This window comes from Pelodiscus sinensis, chromosome 1 (genome assembly GCF_049634645.1).
Source record: "Pelodiscus sinensis isolate JC-2024 chromosome 1, ASM4963464v1, whole genome shotgun sequence".
In the NCBI taxonomy this organism is placed as follows: Eukaryota; Metazoa; Chordata; order Testudines; family Trionychidae; genus Pelodiscus; species Pelodiscus sinensis.
In genome coordinates, this window is record NC_134711.1 from 13,853,574 (window position 1) to 13,873,235 (window position 19,662).

The window sequence follows — 19,662 nt, forward strand, 5'->3', positions numbered from 1 at the left end:
TTTGCCTGGAGGGGAGCAGCATAGTATTTCCGCAAGAACACTGACAATCTTACATGAGATCGTCAGTGTTCTTACGGAAATTCAAGCGGCCAGTCTAGATGCAGCCCATGTGTTCGTTTAGACCTTGGTTCAGGTGCCACATTTGCATATGAATGCCAGATTAGCAGTTTTTTTCTGCAGTCTGTTTTTGAAATTTTTCCTGTTTGAGAACGGCAACTTTTAATTTCTGTTTAACCTCATTTTGTGTAGTTTACCTTTCTGAAATTAATTGCCACTGTATTGGGCTGTTGTGTTGTCCCCCTCTCCCCCCACCAGAGGGATACTAAATTTAATTCATTCACTATTTCCAAGTGGTCCAGCTTTATTCACCTCTTGAACCAGATCCTGTGCTCCACTTAGGACTAAATCAAGAATTGCCTCTCTTCTTGTAGGTTCTAGAGCCAGCTGCTCCAAGCAACACTCATTTAAGGTGTCAGACTTTCTCTGCATTCCACCCAGAGGTGACAATACCCAGTCAATATGGAGAGAGTTGAAATCCCACCCCCCGTTTTTTTTTTTTTTTTTTTTTTTTTTTTTTAATTTTCATAGCCTCTCTAATCTCCCTTAGCATTTCAGTCACTATCACCAGCCTGGTCAGGTGGTTGGTAATATATCCCTACCCATGGAGATTCTATAGTACAAATTGCTTTAATATTTTTACCTCATTTAATTCTATACTTTCTTTCACATACAGTGCAACAGCTTTCTCCCCAACCCTTAAAATTAAAAAGGTCATAGAACAGTTTTTAAGTTAAGTGCCAGCAATCTAATTCCATCCTTCCTGTATAGGCTTCCCCTTCCCCAAAGTTCCCTCAGTTCTTAAGAAATCTAAGCCCTTCCTCCCTAAACCATTAGTCATTCATGCACTGAGACCCTGCAGTTCTGCCTAACTAGCCCAGAGCATGGAACTGGAAGCATTTCAGAAAATGCTACCATGGAGAATCTGGCTTTTAATCTCTTACCTAGCAGCCTAAACTTGGCCTCTAGGACCTCTCTGTCCTTCCCATGTCCCAGGACCACTGGCTTCTCCCCAGCACTACACAACCCTATCTGGATGTCTTGAGAGACCTGCAATCTCCAGGAAGGCAAGTCACCAGGCTGTTCTTCTGGTCATCACAAACCCAGCTGTCTATTTCTACTGGAGTTCACTCCCCCCCCGAGATGTATCCTCAGTGCAAGAGGACCACATCATCTAGAAGGAAGGTCCCAACTATGGGATAATTCCCCTGTTCCAGTTGGATGTTCTCCTTCCATGAGATTTTCGCTCTCCCCAACAGCACAGAGGCTGACTGACTGGAGAGGATACCACTCTATGACCCAGAAAGTCCCATCTCTGCTTCCCTTCATTCTTCCAGTTCAGCCACTCTGGTCTCCAAAGCCTGTACATAGGCCTTGAGGGCCAGGAGCTCCTTGCACCAAAATGCAAACATACACCACCTGCACATAAGGCAAGTTATCATACATGCTACATTAGGTACAATAGATAGGACAGCACCCATTCTGATGGGCTTCTACCTGCATTTTCTTTACTCCTAGAGCTTATCCTTTCTTGATGTTTATTTTTTAAAATCAGGTGGTTTGGGTTTAGTTTAAAGTGTATCTAGCACTCCCTCAAACTCTGCCTCTAAACTCCCTAGCAAGACTCCCCTTAGCCCACTTTTGTTTCTTATCTTTTGACTAGAGTACCTGCCTATGCTTTTCAGATCAGACAATCCTTACTTCACTGTAAATGACAAGCCTTTTGTTATTACTCTGCCTCTGTTCATAAACTCTTTGCCCCAAGGATGGGCTGAGACTAGCTCCCTAAGAGAAGATGCATTCTTTCCACTGCTAAATGGAATCTCATTTGGGTGTCTTACAACAGGAGTTAACTGCTGACTTATGGATGAACTGATTAAAAAATCATCCCAGAGTTCATACTTCTTAATAAAAAGAATAAGACATTTTTATATAAGCAACTCGTCCTACAACTGACATCACAAGACATGTCAAGCTGGATGGAACAACTTTCACATCCTTCCTATTAAAACTTGACCTAGTAAGTCCACATTTTTAAAAACATAGGTAGGATGTTTTCTATCCCTGTAATTTAAGTACAAATCAAAAAGGTCATGCACTTGTACAAGAGCAATAAAAAAAATTAAATATTTATTTGAATAACAAGCTTAAGTTCAAGCTGCAAAGTTGGCAATGTAGATTTTAAACACAGATCACAGAAGCGTTCACAAAGGTATTTGAGCAAAGAACAAAAATACTAAAATTATACTAAATAGCTGCTGATTTTAAAGAAAAAAGATTTGTAATCACTATACAAAAATGTAAAATGTATTAAACACTACCATCCACAGAACAGAGGTTTGTTTTTGAAGTGATTATATTTAAAAATTATTTGTGTAGTTAATTATATAGTGAATTGTAAATGAATATTATACAGAAAACTCCTTTTGGTCTGCAATTCCTTTGTTGTACTATAGCACATCCAATCACGTTGCAAAACTGAGCAATTATTATTTTTCCTTACTATCAATAAAGAAAACAATTATTGATAATACAGTAAATATTGTCAGGTCTACAAATAATGAAATTAAAATTTCTCCTTCAACTATGAAGTGCCTTCCATGCAAAGTTAGCACTTGCTTGATTAACAGAGTGTGGTACCAAGCAATGTCCAGGGTTGTAACGCTCTGATAAAACTAAACTTTACAAACCAATGACTGAATGTAATCATGCAACCCTCTTACTACTTGAGTATACCCACTGTGTCACCTATCAATTTACTGCCTTTCCAGAAGATCATTCAAGGCATCCAAAATTAGACGTAATGATAAATATACATATAATGAAAGGACACACACTGCTATTTGACACTACTACTGGTAATGTCTGTGCTACGTGAAAGCACCTTTAAAAAGAGCCTATGCGGCAAGAGATAAGTGTCTAAAGATTCAAAATGAATCAACAGTATTGGATAACAATATAATTCTCAACTCAGAAGCTGCCTCAAGATTAGGTGCATCTTCAGTTAATGTAACAGGAAAAAAAGGCAATGGATTTTATATTTTATTAATTGTATCCACTCAAACTGACCTAAGGCCATCAGATGTGCAGACACGAAGGTTCTTTTTTTTTTTTAAACAGTTCTTTAAATTGTAAGATGATAAAGGAATAGATCTATTTAAAAACAAAACAAATCGCTATTTAATCTAAATTAAGAAGTGGCACCAGGTGTCGGGTTCACATTTTGAGTGGCCACTTGTGGTGCAACTTCAATGATTCGTGGTTTATCTATAATTCTGGCAGTACGATTGCCTTTCTCTACAATCCCAATAATCCATGCTTGGTGACCCTCGCCATATTTTGGAGATTTGATCTCAGCACAGAAACGGGCTGCCTGTTCACGTGGTAAACAGATGAGGAGACCTCCTGCGAAGAAAAAGAATCAGCACATTAACCTTGGGTTGCATTTCATCATCAAAACATTTAGAACCTGATCCTGCAGCCCTTATTCAGGCACTCTTGTTGACTTCACAGGTTGTCTGACTGAATAAAGGCCTCAGAAGTTGATCTGGTGGAAGTCTTTCTGCCATTACTGTGAAGGAGGAAGTTTACTAGAACCTTAAATTTAAGTAAATGTAACCAAATATGCACGGCAAGTTAGTAAAAAAGCAACATGCTAAGGCAATGGTTCCCAACCACTGGTCCGCGGAACAGTGGCAGGCCGCGGCACTGTGCCATGCCACACCCCCAGCTGCTAATTAGGGATGTGAGGGACTAGTTGTTCCCCCACTTGCCCCCTTCTCCTCCCCATCAGATAGAGGCAACCAAGGGAGAAGGGGGGGAAGAGAAGAGAGGATGTGTCAAAGCGGCAGCGCTGCTTGAAGCCTGGGGCCAGATCCTGGGTTCCATGTGATGCTGCTGCTTTGAAACACCACATGCAGCCTAGGGCCAGCTGGGGTGTCACCAGGCTGCACGCAGCATTTCAAAGCATCAGTGCTGTGTGGAGCCCGGGATCAGCCAGGGACTCCCCCACTGACCTCAGGCTCCGTGTGGCTCTGCCACTTTGAAACATTGCAGGGAGACCGGTGTCAGGCTCCCCACGGCATTTCAAAAGAGCCATGCCGCAGGGAGCTTGGGGTCAGCAAGGGAGTCACTAACTGACCCTGGGCTCCACATGGCGCTTTCGCCTTTGAAGTGTAGCAACAGCACTAGGGCTGTTGGTACACTTCAGAGGTGGAGGTGCCCTATAAACTAATCGAATAGTTGATGCAAAATGCACTGACTATTCGATTAGTCAATTAGTCGATACTTAACATCCTTACTGCTAATGAGCCATGCCCACTAAAAGTTCTCCCACCCTCTTATGGCGAGTGGCATTGCGGACTGCCTCAGTGTGCCATGGCTGGAGCTGGGCCGCCATTGAGGCTGTCCCTGTAAGGGCAGCCTCATCACAGTCCTGATTCCAGCTCTGGTGGCACCCACGTGGCCCAGCTGGCACGGCTGCGTGGTGGGCAGCTGCCCTGTGTCCTTTCCATTGCGAGTGGCGTGTTCAGGACCAGGGAACAGAGCCTTCACAGCCCTGAGTGTTCTAGCCTTTATTGATATTACTGAGGAGGATCAGATTAGAGGTCCCAGGGAGCCATGCTGGGTGTCCACAATATCTGCCCCATCTTCACCTCATGTCTGGCCACTTCTTAAAGTCCCACGGTGCTGCAGCTGGCAAAACCAGTTGGAGTTGGGGAAGAGGGGGAGGAGCTGGGCTCCCTGACTCAAACCAGCAGGTGTTGGGGGCTAGTACCACCCGGCTGTTGGGTGGGTGCTGTGAGAACACTGGCCAAATGACCCGATGCCTCTAGAGCCCAATAGTTAATGGCCTGGAGAGGAACTCTTGAGCCACCAGAAACCTGTGCTTACCCCCGTCACTTGCGCCGTAGACACCACTGATCCTGTGCATTCATCGGGGGTTGGGCTGTTGCCAGGCTTGGCAGGGCAGTGGGTGGGGTCTCTTTCCAGCTGTGCAAGAGCACTTTGCTGTGTGACAGGAGGGCCACACGGAGCCCGGCACGGCAGCCTTAGAGCAGCTGCGATGCAGGCAGCAGTGCTGCCTCCCAGCTGAGCACAGGCACTGAGGGGAGGTTCTGGGGGGGGGTTGGGTGCAGTGGGGCTCTGGAAACAAGAGGCTGGCATTGGGGTGCTGACACTGGGGGACTCTTGAGGGTGGGAGGCTGGCACTGGGAGGGTGGATGCAGGGGACTCTGGGATCAGTGGCTAGCGCTGGGGTGTAGTGGATGGCTCTAGTGGGTTAGGGCTGGCACTGGGGTACTCTAGAGGCTGGAGCATTTGGTGGACTGGCAACACTGTTTGCATATTCATTTACATAATGAATATGCAATTATGCAAATGAAGTGTTGCCAGTCCACTGAAAGTTTTTGAATGGGTTTGCCAGTCGCTGGTGTCAAAAAGGTTCGGAACCACTGTGTTAAGGATAACAAAAGATATATAGAAACACAAAAGGCATAGCAAAAACATAAAATATTGCCACTCACCCCTACTTTAAAAAAAATAAATAAAAATCGTTATAATGAATAAAGGACCCTTATCTGACATGCACATGGGAGTCATGGTAACGCCTTAATCCTCAAATAGTCCCAATGACTTCATTGGAACTACTCAGAGCAGTACTGTTCAAGAGTGAGTAAAGGTTTCAGATTATGACCCAAAGTTATGTCTAGGTCTGACCCTACATGTCTTGCTCAGTCTGTATGATTTTAATAGGACTTTTTATGTGAATAAGAAACATACAGTCTTCTTCACAAATCCCTCTCCCCCACACTCATCATGGATTGAAAAGAATATTTACTAATTAAAGTAGCATATTTAGCATTCACTTAGTAAAAATAGGAATACTGTGGTGCTTCTTCAATACTTGTCTTCCAACAATACTTGCGAGACCACCCTTTTTCAGTATACTGAAAGGAACTGGAATGGTCTTTTCAAGACCTGGTTCTTCCTGTGGGACCTTGGGCAGGGAGATTAATCTCTCTGCACCTCAGCTGATGTGTAGAAAGCTGAAAATACTTCCCTACCTCATAGTACTGTTGTGAAGACAAATCTTAATAGTGCATAGGACATGATCAGATATTATGGCAATAAGTGCCATGGAAAGTTCTGTAAATAAGTTGATTTCACTAATCAATCCTCACAACACCTGATAAGAGACATAGAATTGATAGGTTATTAAAAAACTACCGCATTCAATACATAGCACTCTCACAGACCCCTCTAAAACAAGAAATGGATAGTCCCAGAAGAATCTAACCAGGGCACTCTTACACTTATGAAAAGTGCCACAGTATCTTAAGTGGCCAGAAACAGTAAAGACTTTGGGTCTTATGTCTAATCTAGATGGCATATCCAGTCGCACAATGCCCATTATCATCATAAAAGGTCGCTGATTTGGAAGAGACTCTGGGAAAAGATCATCATCTACTAAATCACCAACAAAAATTCCAAGAATACACAAGAATTTCTTTGACCTCTTTTAAAGTGTGTCAATCCTGCTTATCTTCTGCAATCTTAGAATCACAGAATTCTAGGGCTGGAAGAGACCTTAGGAGGTCATTGAGTCCAGCCCCCTGCCCAAAGCAGGACCAACCCTAACTAAATCATCCCAGCCAGGACTTTGTCAAGCTGGGACTTAAAAACCTCTAGGGATGGAGACCACCTCCCTAGGTAACCCATTCCAGTACTTCACTACCCTCTTAGGCTACGTCTACATCGGCATAATTTTGCGCAAATACTCTTTAACGCAAGAGTTTTTGTGTTAGAGTATTTGCGCAAGAGAGCGTCTACACTGGCATGTGCTTTTGCGCAAGAGCATCCATGCCAGTGTAGACGCTCTCTTGTGCAACAAAGCTCCGATGGCCATTTTAGCCATTGGGCTTTCTTGTGCAAGAAATTCATGTTGCCTGTCTACACTGGCCTCTTGCGCAAGAACAGTTGCTCGTTCCTGAGCGGGAGCATCATAGTTCTTAAGCAAGAAGCACTGATTTCACACATTAGAATGTCAGTGTTCTTGCACAAGAACTCCCCGCCAGTGTAGACAGGCAGCATGTTTTGGCGCAAAAGTGGCCGCCTTGGCGCAAGATTGCGCCAATGTAGACACAGGCTTAGTGAAATAGTTTTTCCTAATATCCAACCTAAACCTTCCCCACTGTAACTTGAAACCATTGCTCCTTTTTCTGCCATCTGTCAATACTGAGAACAACCTTTCTCCTGCCTCTTTGGAACCTCCCTTCAGGTAGTTAAAGGCTGCTATCAAATCCCCCCTCACTCTTCTCTTTTAAAGACTAAATAAGCCCAAATTCTTCAGTCTCTCCTCGTAGGTAATGTGCTCCAGCTCCCTAATCATTTTGGTTGCCCTCCACTGGACCCTGTCCAATGCATCCACATCTTTTCTATAGTGGGGGGCCCCCAGAATGGGATGCAATACTCCAGATGTGGCCTCACCAGTGCGGAATAAAGGGAAACAATACCTTCTCTAGATCTGCTGGCAATGCTCCTCCTAATGCACCCTAATATGCCATTAGCCTTCTTGGCTACAAGGGCACACTGTTGACTCATATCCAGCTTCTCATCCACTGTTATCCCCAGGTCCTTTTCTGCCAAACTGCTGCATAGCCACTCTGTCCCCAGCCTGTAACAATGCTTTGGATTCTTCCATCCCAAGTGCAGGACTCTGCACTTGTCCTCGTTGAACCTCAGCAGATTTCTTTTGGCCCAATCCTCCAATTTGTCTAGGTCACTCTAGACCCTATCTCTACCCTCCAATGTATCTACCTCTCCCCCTAGCTTAGCGTCATCCGCAAACTTGCTGAGAGTGCAAGCCATCTCCTCATCCAGGTCATCAATAAAGATGCTGAACAAAACTAAAATCTTATGGATCATAGGTTGCAGAAGTAACTGTAAGCTAATGGCATGCCATGGCCTTTAGGAGTTTTTTTTTTCCTTCCCCCAAGCATACTGAGCATCTTCATGGTCAAGATGCCCTTCTCATGCCAGCAAAAAAGGGAAAGGAATTACATGGGAACAAGACCATCTTTAATTTAAGGCTGCAGAAGAAGCAGTTTTTCCAGTAGTAATGTTAATACAAAATAATATATGTAAACATTATTTCTAGGTGTTACGTGGACTCACTAAGCGTGCTATGCATGAAAGCTGCATCTCCCAAGCATCTGAAGACATACACTCTCCTGTGCGTATCTTTAATCAAGAGCAACAAAAGCAGATAGGAAAAACAACCATAATGTTTCAACTATTCCAGGCACAATGGCCCAAATTAATCTCTGGCAGAAGCAAGTGCTATTTCCATGGAAGTCTACTTCAAGTTGAATAGCGACTTCATTGGTGATACAAATGGGTCAGAGAATCACTTTAAATAATGAAACCAACTAACTTGCATTTGGCATTCAATGAATAACTTAAATACCAAATGGACAAACAGGGAGTGGTGGGAAGTACAGTATGGTAAATAATTAATAAAGGTGCAAGAAAGTAACCTGCATACATCAATTTCCCCCTCACTCTCTCCTGATACCATATGCTAATCTGGTTTACGATCTTTAGAAACAGAGATTTCATAATTTTCATATGAACATCATCAGCAACTCCTAATGTAGAGTCAGGTCTGCCACCAGGGTGGGCAGGAACTGCCTGGCAATGGTGGCAGCAGGAGCCTCATATGACATGGAGTGCTGCCTTGGGTAGGCTAATCTCCAGCCCTGCCCCTTCTGTCCAAAGCCCCACCCCTACGGGGCTGTGGAACCAGTTCTCCCCTCACCTTGCCCAGGGTTCTGAGAAGTCTGTTGGCCCCACCTCTGTAGAGTCTGCTATGTTACTAAAGTCTTGTTACCCTAACACTGGTATTGGTGGATACTCAAGAAACAGCAGTTATAAGTGCTATCCATCATTTGCTGTACTCTGCTATAAAAAAAAAAAGTTTGCAAAATATGAAACTTCCTGAAATATTACATCTATAGCTTAAGTAAATAAAGGATAACTGCTACAATTATCCAAAAAGTAAATACAGGAAATGTTACAAATATCCCAAATCCAATTCACATGTTCTGTAACACTGTAGGCCACTTGACTCAGTCCTGTGTCCCAGTCCTGTGCTTAGGCCTGTTAACCAACACCCAGTGGCCCTCTTTAAGCCGAGGCCCTGAGTACAGGGAGGGCAGACAAATCGTAGTTCACAGTCTAGGTAGGCCCAGGTCCTATTTCAGGGCAGGGCAGACAAACTGAAAGCAGTTCACTGTTCAAGTAGGCCCAGGCCCTGGTGCAGGGTGGGCAGGCAAACAGTAGATCTCTGGCAGGAGAGGGGGAGACTGCCACCCAGTCTGTGGGGTTGTAGGGGGAAATGCAGGCCCCTCCCTACTCCATCGCATCCTGACCAAGGGCCCTAACAGTGGCAGGCTTGGCTACCACTGGGGTCAGCGGGGATCCGGCCCACAACATGCTGACTCACTCAAAGATAATGAGGTCAGCATGACCATAATCGCCTTTCCCTGGGCCACTTCCAAACTCCCCCTTGGAATGTACCTGGCTCCGCGGTTGCTGCCAGTACTCAGGGTCTGAGCCTTTAGGCAGGGGTAGAAAGATCTCTTCTTTGGTGTGGGGACCTAGTGGTCCAGGCCAGTCCTCAGCTTCAGCCAGGTATTCAGCGGCCTCCCTACATGGGAGATTGGGGCAGGCCTCTGCTTCCTCTGGTGACTGTGGCCTTACTGTGCTGGGCTTTTATACTACTCACCCCTCCCCCTTAGCTTCCATGGAGTTAAAGGGGCAGGACCAGGCTCGGCCTATCTGGGCCAGGAGAGGGGTTCTTTCCCCTCTGGGTCAATGCTCACTACAAACACCTATCGAATCCAAATCCATAAATGCCTGGAAAATCCACAAGAGTATTCAAGCAACATTCACATCTACAGTGCTGGTAAATAATTGTGGAGAAGCCACTTGAAAGGAATTCACACCAGAATTTGAGAGACATGCCTTCCTTATAAATCATCTCATTTGTTTTCCAGAGTTTCATCTTTTCTAGGTAGACACTGCAGTGTGGGAGGACACCCCTGAGACTGAAGTGTATTATTCACAGAGCAGGGTTAATGCAAGGGCCAGGATACACCAGTGCAAGTTTCTGCAGTGCTTTCAGAGCCTCTCCCTCATATGAGGGAAGCACCCATAGTTCAGTCTTCATTTGAAAGCAGCATTTGGGCTTCCCTGCAAGCATGAACTAGAGTGGCACTTAGCCCCATGTGAGGTGAAATTTGTTACACAGACATCTATCCACCAGAAAAATAGGCCACAGATGCTGATTTGTGGGTGCTTGGAGGCTGGAAAAAATTAGTGGGTGCACAGTACCCACCAGCAGCCAAGCTCCCATGTCTCCCCAGTGCCTCTCAACCACCAGCCATCTTGCTAATCAACTCCTCCCTCTCCCACAGTCTCCCACCATGCAACATTTAGGACACTTTTGGAGGGAGGGGGAAGAGGCAGGGCACTAGGTTGGGGGAAAGGAATGGAATGGGTGTGGGTGGGTCGAGCACCACCTAGACAGAAAACAAGTCAGCGTCTACAACTCAGGTAAACATATTCACAAAGGTCCCCAAATGATATTTTTCATCTATATTGACTAGGTCTGGATCTGAACTCTTAAAAGTGATCACATCATATACCCTCAGCATCTGAGCCACTAAGGCCAAGTCTAGAGTGGCACTTTACAGCACTGTCACTTTTTGGCTCAGGGGCCCCACAGCATAGCTAGACACAGAGCTGTAAAGCACCAGTGTGAGCCAAGCTACAACTCAGCACTGTTAGGGTAAGTCTGCACTACAGAGAAGATTGAAGCTGCCGCTGTCAATCCTCCAGGATTTGCATTAGCGGGACGAGTTAAGACAGCTACTGCGAACTGAGAGGGGCACTCCGGTCAACGCCTGTAGTCCTGCTTCCAGGAGGCGTAAGGGAAGTTGAAGGGAGAGTGTTTTCCCTTCAATCTCTTGCAGTGTGGACAGTGCCAAAAGTTGAGTTAAGGTACTTGGACTTCGGTTATGTACTTTTGGAGAGAAGAAATAAATATAAGGGATGCAGAGGAGATGAGACAAAAAATAAAGTGAAGAAGAAACAGGAGACCTAGACAGAGAGAAAAAAAAAAAAAAAAACTTAAAGGAGAATGACAGCACTCAATCTATATGGACGGCTTCAGTCTGAGGGTTGGCAACCTAACACTAAAATTCACACACAGTTTATAACAAAAAATACAAAAACCACATATTTAATTGGCAGTAGCATTGCAGACTGTTATTTTTGAGAAAATGAAGTGTTGGCTGCACTGGAATATGTACATATTCAAATTCACTGATTGGTAATTAATATTTTAAGAGAAATGAAGATTGTAAAGAAATTCAGAACCATCACTAACTGTAAATACTAGGACTTTACAGACTAATAAAACATGTAGATGGTATCATGAGCGTTCGTGGGCACAACCCACTTCTTCCTGAAGCTCCTGTAAATACTACTGTAAATGCTTCAACTATTCCCCACAAGAGTAAACTGGGTAAACAATCTTACTAACCTGATAACACCATTAAGAATTTAATACATGGTGATGGTAGCTACACATCTGGAAGACTGAAATTCTGAAAAGAAAAAATAAGTCACTCACCTGATGTCTCAGGACAGGTCCCATGCATGAGGCCAAACATGTTGCCACATGCTTTGCTAACTGCTGCCATCTTGGCTAGGACAGGAAGATTATGGATAACAAAGGACACCTCATTTCGTTGTTGTTTGGCTAAGTTTTGTGCATGCCCCAGGATTCCAAATCCTGTGATATCTGTAGCTGCATGTGCATTGAAAGTGTGCATGAGTCCAGCAGCTTGACAAGGGGAAAAAAAACAAAAACAAAAACAAAAACACAAAGAAAGCAACATTAATACCATGGTATACCAGACCTTTAAAATATCTATATAACCTCCCTGCTCTAATAAAAGCCATCATGTTTTAAATCTTTCAATAGAAAATTCAGTTAAAACAGAGTGACGACAGAAATTCACAAGCACTAATCAGATTCTCTTTAAACATGTCATTTGATAGTGGATTTTGCAGTGTAATTAAATACAGCAAAATAATTATATTTATGAATAAGTTATATAAAATGTGTTAATGGTGCCAGATCCAAGTTTTCCCCAGTGTTTGGGACGAAGATGTTGAGTGTCCAAAGTTTTGGCTTGTATCATTGCTATTTCTATGATAAAAAAAAAGAGCAGAAAAATACCCCAAACACGACAACACTTTTTTCCAGTAGGAAAGAGGGAAGGGGGTTAGAAGGGAGATGGGGAGAGAAAAGAACACCAATGGGGAGAGCACCGATGGAGAAAAATCCTGAACTCAAAACAAATGAAAAATATAAAATTGAAAAGTATGTGAAAATTTTTAAAGTTTTGACCACCTCCACATCCAGGGTTTCATTAGGCATCACAGAGAAATACAAAAAAGCAATGCAGCTGCACAAACCCCATGGCTACGTCTACACTGGCCCCTTCTCTGGAAGAGGCATGCTAATTTCAAACTTTGGAATAGGGAAATCCGCGGGGGATTTAAATATCCCCCGCGGGATTTAAATAAACATGTCCGCCGCTTTTTTTCCGGCTTGGGGAAAAGCCGGAAAAAAGCGTCTATTCCTACTTTCAGGTAGGAATAAGAGATCCTCCGGAAAAGGGCTTTATTCCGGAGTATCGCGCCTGTCTAGACTCTTTTTTCCGGCTTTTCCCCCCCAAGCCGGAAAAAAAGCGGCGGACATGTTTATTTAAATCCCGCGGGGGATATTTAAATCCCCCGCGGATTTCCCTATTCCAAAGTTTGAAATTAGCATGCCTCTTCCGGAGAAGGGGCCAGTGTAGACGTAGCTCAAGTGTATTAGGTTCTTGCCTTTTTTTCCTGAGGTCCCCTTCCAACATTCTATAAGTACTCCAGGGCCCACATAGGGAAGGAGGCACACAGTGGAGGGACATCTTATATTGTGGTATTGCAGGGGCAAGCCCCACTGCTGCTCAGCTCTGCGCAGCAGGGCCTGGAAAGAAGTGCCACCTTCACCCTCGAATAAGCTTGGCAAGCCTCCCACTCTGTCTGGGGTGCAGGGGCACACAACCAACAAATATAAACTCAAGGTAGGGGTGGGAGATCATCATACCAAAAAGTTTGAAAATAGCTCAGGTTGTACACAGAGGGCAACTCAGGGTGCAAAAAGAGGGATAGCGGGAGGGCACTCCTGCATTTGCAGCTCCCTGGGGACTCTGCAGAAACAAGTCCCTGTGCCTGGGCAACTCTCACTGGCTGCACAGGCAATCGAAAGGGGCTGGGTGCTGAGAAGCAGCTTCAACCCCATGCACCAGCAGCAGTAGATGAGGGAATGCAGCAGCAGCAGCCTGGCTCCATGGCACTAGCCAGAGCATCAGCTATCTTGCATTGCCTGGCTCCAGCTTTCAGCCTTCACTCTGGCCAGAGAATGGGGCCTTGGAGGAGGTGAGAAGCTGCCCCACTCTGTGTAAGGCACTGTATTCTGGGGAACAATACCCTCCTATCCCCCAACTTCATCCAGGGATTCAGAGCTCCAGCCCCACAAAGGACACCAGAACTCGGGACTTCCATCCTGTGGAGGGGCACTTCACCTCCAGGATTTAACTCTGCAGGAAGCATTGGGGCTTCAGGTGTGAGCCCTATTGGCTCCCAACACGGCTCCCTGCCCCGCAGGCTACAACATCCTCTAGGACATTCTTATTCTTCATACCTGTTCTGTTGAGCCTTGCCATGTTCATCATTGCCTCTTGGTATGCTAGCTCCACATCTTCTTGAGTTACCACTAGCTTGATTTTATTCCATTTTTCTGGCTATTGGCGAAAGGAGAGACAGGATTAATTTAGTGCATTTTCTTAGTTTTGTGGATGTGTGTTTTAAAACGCATTCAAATTTATGCAACTTTAATCCAGGATGTACTTCCACTTCTTGAATGTTTAATTTTTAAAGGGCTAACATTTTAATGTCTTTGTAGAAATATAAAACAAGTTTCTCCATTATATCTGATTACCCTGCTGTGCCTTAATATTGCAGTTCATAGGACATTGGTATTTAAAGAATGTATTAAACATTTAAGAATAGTGATAGAAATGTAGCCATGTTAGTCTGGTGTAGCTGAAACAAAAAACAGGACTATGTAGCACTTTAAAGACTAACAAGATGGTTATGGGTGTGACAATTTTCTTCCACTACTTGATCTGAGGAAGTGGGTCTGGCCCACGAAAGCTCTCATCACCTAATAAACCATCTTGTTTGTCTTTAAAGTGCTACATAGTCCTGTTTTTTGTTTAAACATTTAAGTGGTTGTTCACATTCTATACTGCCCTCTGTGGGCAGGTACCCTAGGATAGTAAATACCTCCCTCAGAGAGCGTATGCAGGATCAAAAGAGATGCACCTTAAAACATTACCCATTTCGGACAAAGAAAGTGAATAAATCCTAATTCCACAGCTGGGAACTCTCCACTAACAAGTCTGAGCTACAAGTACTGAAGAGTTCAATCCTCAGGACTGACAGCCAGAGTTTCAAATGACTTTTCATTGTTCAGTCAGTTCTGAACACTGTAAGGCTACATCTAAACCACTGTAGTAAAGGTACCTAAATTGTGCAGCTCCAGCTATGTGAATAACATAGCGTGGTGAGTTGCCATACCTAGATCATGTTACCATTGAGTCTACATCGCTGGGTGTCAACAGGAAAAACTCTCCCATCAATTTGCCTTACTCTTCTCATCTGGGGTAGAGTAGGAGTCAATTTGGCAGGTCTTTACTAGACCAGCTAAAATGGACCTCTGGTGGATCGATCTCAGAGCAGCTGGTGGATTGATCCAGGCTGTAGTGTAGACATAGGCTAAGGCTGAGCATGCTCTCATTCTAGCAAGCTGGGACCATACCAGTCCTGTAAGGTTCACCTCCAGTTTAACAAGTTATCTTCCTTTTTCCAATGTTTTTATAGATTTACTCTATATTCCATCCCATTCTAACATCATGTGCTAACAACTTGTAATTATATAGTACCTTTCATTCCAAACAATCTCAAAACACTTCATGAACCGATACTCAAACAGAGATAATGCAATTTATTACCGGAAATAATGCCACATCAAAATTAATAGTTGATTTGTTTCAAACAATTCAGAGCAACATAGTCTTAGGACTGGAAATGAAAAGTTTATACAATGAAAAACCCAGGAAAGAGAATATAATTATCCAAGCTAGAATCTGGCAAGAACACAGGGATTAACACACTTATAAGGTCTTTACAATCACTAATAACCACTAGTGGATGTTGGTATTAACCCATATCTGAAGGAAAGTACAGTACTTTCAATAGTATAGTTACCTCTAATAGCAGTCTAGTGCACTGGTTTGGTAATGCCTTGAGAATTCCACCTCCCAATATCATCATTACTTCCTGAAGCACATACTGTTTCATTAGTAAGTTCTCCCAGCCAAGTACTGACACATCTAGCATATCAACAATCATAGCAATTCCACTCCAAAGTTTTCAAACTTTACTTCTTTCCCAGGATTACTGTAATTTAGCGAATATACCTTGCACCCAAATATAACCCGCACCTGAATATACCCTGCGTTTTTTCTATTTCAGTAAAAAAAAAAATCTTTTATACCTCATGCACGAATATAACCCACGGGGTATACAAGACTTTTCTGTGCCGAGGGTCTATCTGCTAATTTACGGTGTGTGTGGGGGGGAATTAGCCAGCCACTCACCACCCCATTTCCTGTGCAGCCGCCAGCCTCCAGGTGGAGGAGCACTTATCCCCCGGTTCCTGCACAGCCGCAGGAACCGCTAGCCTCCAGGAGGGGGAGCGCTCCCCCCCACCCCTGTTCCTGCACAAATGCAGGAAACACCATCCTCCAGGCGAGGGAGCGCTCACCTCCCCCCCATTTCTGTGCAGCCGCAGGAACCTTCAGTCTCGGGTAAATTAAAAAAAAAAAAACCTATATACCCCGCACCCGAATATATTCTGCAGGTTATATTTGCTAAATTATGGTACTTAACTGAAGGAGGAAGATACAGGGATGCAGCAGGGATGTAAGCAAGTAATCAAGTACTCAACTATCCGAAATGCTTGGTCTTATCAGATAATCGAGTTGAGTCCTCAACTACTTGCCTCCCCTGCCCTTGCTGCCTCTTTACAAGAGGAGCCAGTGCTGGGAGTGGGGGAAGGGATGACAGAAGCCAGTGCTGCGGGGAGTCTGAGGCAGCAGCAGCCCCTGTCCATGGGGGTCCCAGAAGGAATCTGTCCATTCCTCCCCCTTCCCCCCCAAGAAGGGCTGCTGCTGCAAAGCAGCCCCTGCCCATGGCAGACCAAGCTGGCCACAGTCAGCCCCAGCCTCCACAAACAGGGGCTGCTGGACCTGGCACAAGCCAAGACTGAGCAGTTCCAGCTCACACCAGTCCAGGACTGCTGCGCCTCTGCATTTTAAATATAGTAAGAGCCCAGCGTCTCTTACTACATTTAAAACGCAGAGATGCGTGGTCTGAAGCCAGCACGAGCCGGGACTGCTCAGTTCCTGCTCGTGCCAGCTCTGTGAGCTACCCTTGCTGCGACTGCAGAGTGGCAACCCTCATCAACTTATTGATAAGAGGGACTACAGGATTTGTATCGACTACATGATTTGCCAAATAACTGCTCCTTAACATCCTTAGGCTGCAGATCGTCCCTATCTTCCATTTTGTTTTTGCCCATGAATGGTACAAATCTCACTCATATTCCCTAATACAGCATCCTTCCATTTCATTATCCTGGTACCTATATTCTGCAAGAACTTATTATTTCTTTATCACCTTGAATGTTTTAGCTCACTTTTTAACTCTGTAAGTGATCTCCATATGCAAGCTTTCCTTTCTTCCCTATACAAATACTGCTGTACCATACAGTCTCTCTGCAAAGCATTTTCTTGTACAAAGAATCGATTTCTAGAATATAAAGTAATATCCCTTTAGAAGCTTTATATATAAATATGATGGGTAATCTCTATTTTCTGTTCTCTTTTATACAAAACACAAAAAAGGTGGTGCAGCCTCAGAATTTTTCTTTTGCTTACAATTAAAAGATATACATTGATTTCCTTTCTGCCTCTGCTGTTTACAGCAGAAAGCAAATTTGGTTGACGTAAAAGAAAATTAGAAGTACTTGAAATATATGGAACTTCAGAATTCCCTTCATTTGTGAGTCTGTATGTCAGTGAAATAGATGTCAATAAGTAAGACTATGGTCAGAAAAAACAGAAAGAGACCATAAAAAGGATAATCTTGCTGTTTCATGTTTATTTCTCACAAATGATTTTCACATTACATTTTTCTCTCAGTGCCCATCTCCCCCGCCTCCCTCTAGTCCCCATCCTGAGATCTGATTAGCATGGGTAGAACTCTACAGTTTTGCAGATTGCAAGATGAGACCTTAGATCTTCTTTTATAAACCTAAAAAAAGGACAGAAAACAAGTGTTCTCTCTAATTCTCCATTCTTCAGACTCAACCTAGGCTCCAGGTGGGGGAAATGAAGCTAGTTTCCCCCCCCCAATTCTTTTGCTAACAGACATTCTAATTCCAGAATGTATCTGGTAATTTAGAGGCTGACACCCAGGCAAATTAGATACCAGCTCACTTTTCTTCCAGTCTATTGGCTTCGTAGTTCCCTTAACACTAAAAAGGCATCTTTTTAAAATGCAAACTAAGCAGTGGTAATTCTGAAGACATACAATGAGAGCCAAATCACAAACAGATGCCAATTTTACACTCACTTTTCAGCTCAGTAGCTACATTTGCCATAAGTAACACATGGAAATATTTCCATGCACATAGTACAACTACACATATTTTCTTAAACTCAAATCGCAATACATGGAGCATGAGAGATGTTTCCATGTATCCAGATGCAGAAAGTCTATGAACACAAGATAAAATCCTGGCTGTACTGAAGTCAGTGGAGCCAGTATTTCACCCAAGATGTCAAGACATTGCTTTGTTCATCACCATGCATCCAAATCCATTTCAAAACTTTTTTAAAAAACTACAGTACCGTAAGTGCTTCAGGACACCAAAAATGCATCCCATTGTGTTAGGCACTGTACAAATAAAGAATAGCAGAAAAATTGCTGCCCAGAACAACTCGTGACCTAAATATAAACGACAGATACAGGGTTTGGGGAAAGGGCAAGACAGCAATCCCCTTAAATACTTCTTAAACTAATGAACATTTGCATTTCAAAATGTTGTGGCCTTGAGCAATAACACTGACATTTCAACCCATTCTAAGCAGTTTACTCACAATATCTAACCATTGGTGGACAGCTACAGCCACTTGTGTTCCCAAGGGTTTAGTCAACACAAGCACATCTCCTGGAACTGCATTGTCTGGCCTGCAAACAAAAGTATTGACATTAATTAGGAAGTGAAATTTATACTTGAATGCTTTAGCTGCATTAGTTTGGGAATTACTTTTTCCACAGTACCATACATTCCGCTGCACTTACAATGGGTATTTAGTTGCATATGTTTTCCATAGACTGCTTATGAATATATTTTAAAAGAAGACTAGAGCTTCATATAAAAGGACAATGCCTGCAGTTTAACAAGATCATGTGTTTTTTCTATTAATTCGTGGGGTACATTAGACCAGAAGAAACAAAAGACATGTTATCAGTTCTTTAATTCAAGGCATACATGAATCACCAGCTGGGGCCAGGATGAAATTCCTTCTTATGGTATAATACTACACACAAAGCAGGGCTGATGCTTTCCTCCATAGCATTCAATATTGGCTAATGTTTGATACAAGGTAACAGTCTGAAGGCTGTAGGCACTACACTGGTGTGATATTTCTCCTATTCTTAACTATCATCAATCTGCTGATTTTTTTTTTTAAATCTGAAGTACCATTCTAACCAGTTTTTTTCAAAAACAGGTTATCCATCCCCCAACTATCATTCAGATCTAAAAGTTCCAAAAAACTTAAATCTTCCTCTTGAAGCAGCATATAGTAGCACAACTTATCAGAAATGAACCCCTCTTTCTGAAAAAGCAAACTGGTGCAAGACAGATGTTGGCAGCAACCTTAGATATCTCTAAGGTATCCATCAGCAGAGAACCCAAAAGCTGAAAAAATACTTTTAATTTCTTCTGATTAAAAAAAGATGTAAGAGCATGATATGGCATTAAAAGGGAAGAGGCACCTTTATTTAATCCTTTGATATGACACCATGCGATTTTGTTCAGTGATTTAACTTACATTATAAATTCATTAGGCTGACAAACTGTAGTGGCCACTCCTCCTAAAACAATCCAAGGATTTAACACTGTTTGGCCACCAGTCACAGATGTTCCTGCCTCTTCTGCTGCATCTTTGAAACCCTGGATAATTAGAGGCATCACTTTGTCCCTTTCCTACAGATCAAAGTACAGAGGTCAGAGTTTCATATAAGCAGAATCTACTCATTTCACAACTGGATCAGGGCATTAGGAACTCA

The 19,662-nt window shown here is 43.4% G+C and overlaps 1 protein-coding gene across 7 annotated transcripts in view; it reads right to left on the reverse strand.

Annotated features, from left to right (window-relative positions):
• Positions 1 to 2,156: 2,156 nt before the first annotated feature.
• Positions 2,157 to 19,662, reverse strand: part of SEPHS1 (selenophosphate synthetase 1) — a 32,226-nt gene continuing 14,720 nt past the window's right edge. For all 7 annotated transcript variants that reach the window (XM_075926032.1, XM_006117106.3, XM_014570479.3 and 4 more), the window contains 5 exons: positions 19,425 to 19,579; positions 18,465 to 18,555; positions 13,880 to 13,979; positions 11,756 to 11,968; positions 2,157 to 3,462 (listed from right to left, as the gene is read on the reverse strand). In XM_075926032.1, the coding sequence (XP_075782147.1) occupies positions 3,248 to 3,462; positions 11,756 to 11,968; positions 13,880 to 13,979; positions 18,465 to 18,555; positions 19,425 to 19,579 (774 nt within the window). In that variant the 3' untranslated portion in view covers positions 2,157 to 3,247. The remainder of the gene's footprint in view (positions 3,463 to 11,755; positions 11,969 to 13,879; positions 13,980 to 18,464; positions 18,556 to 19,424; positions 19,580 to 19,662) is intronic.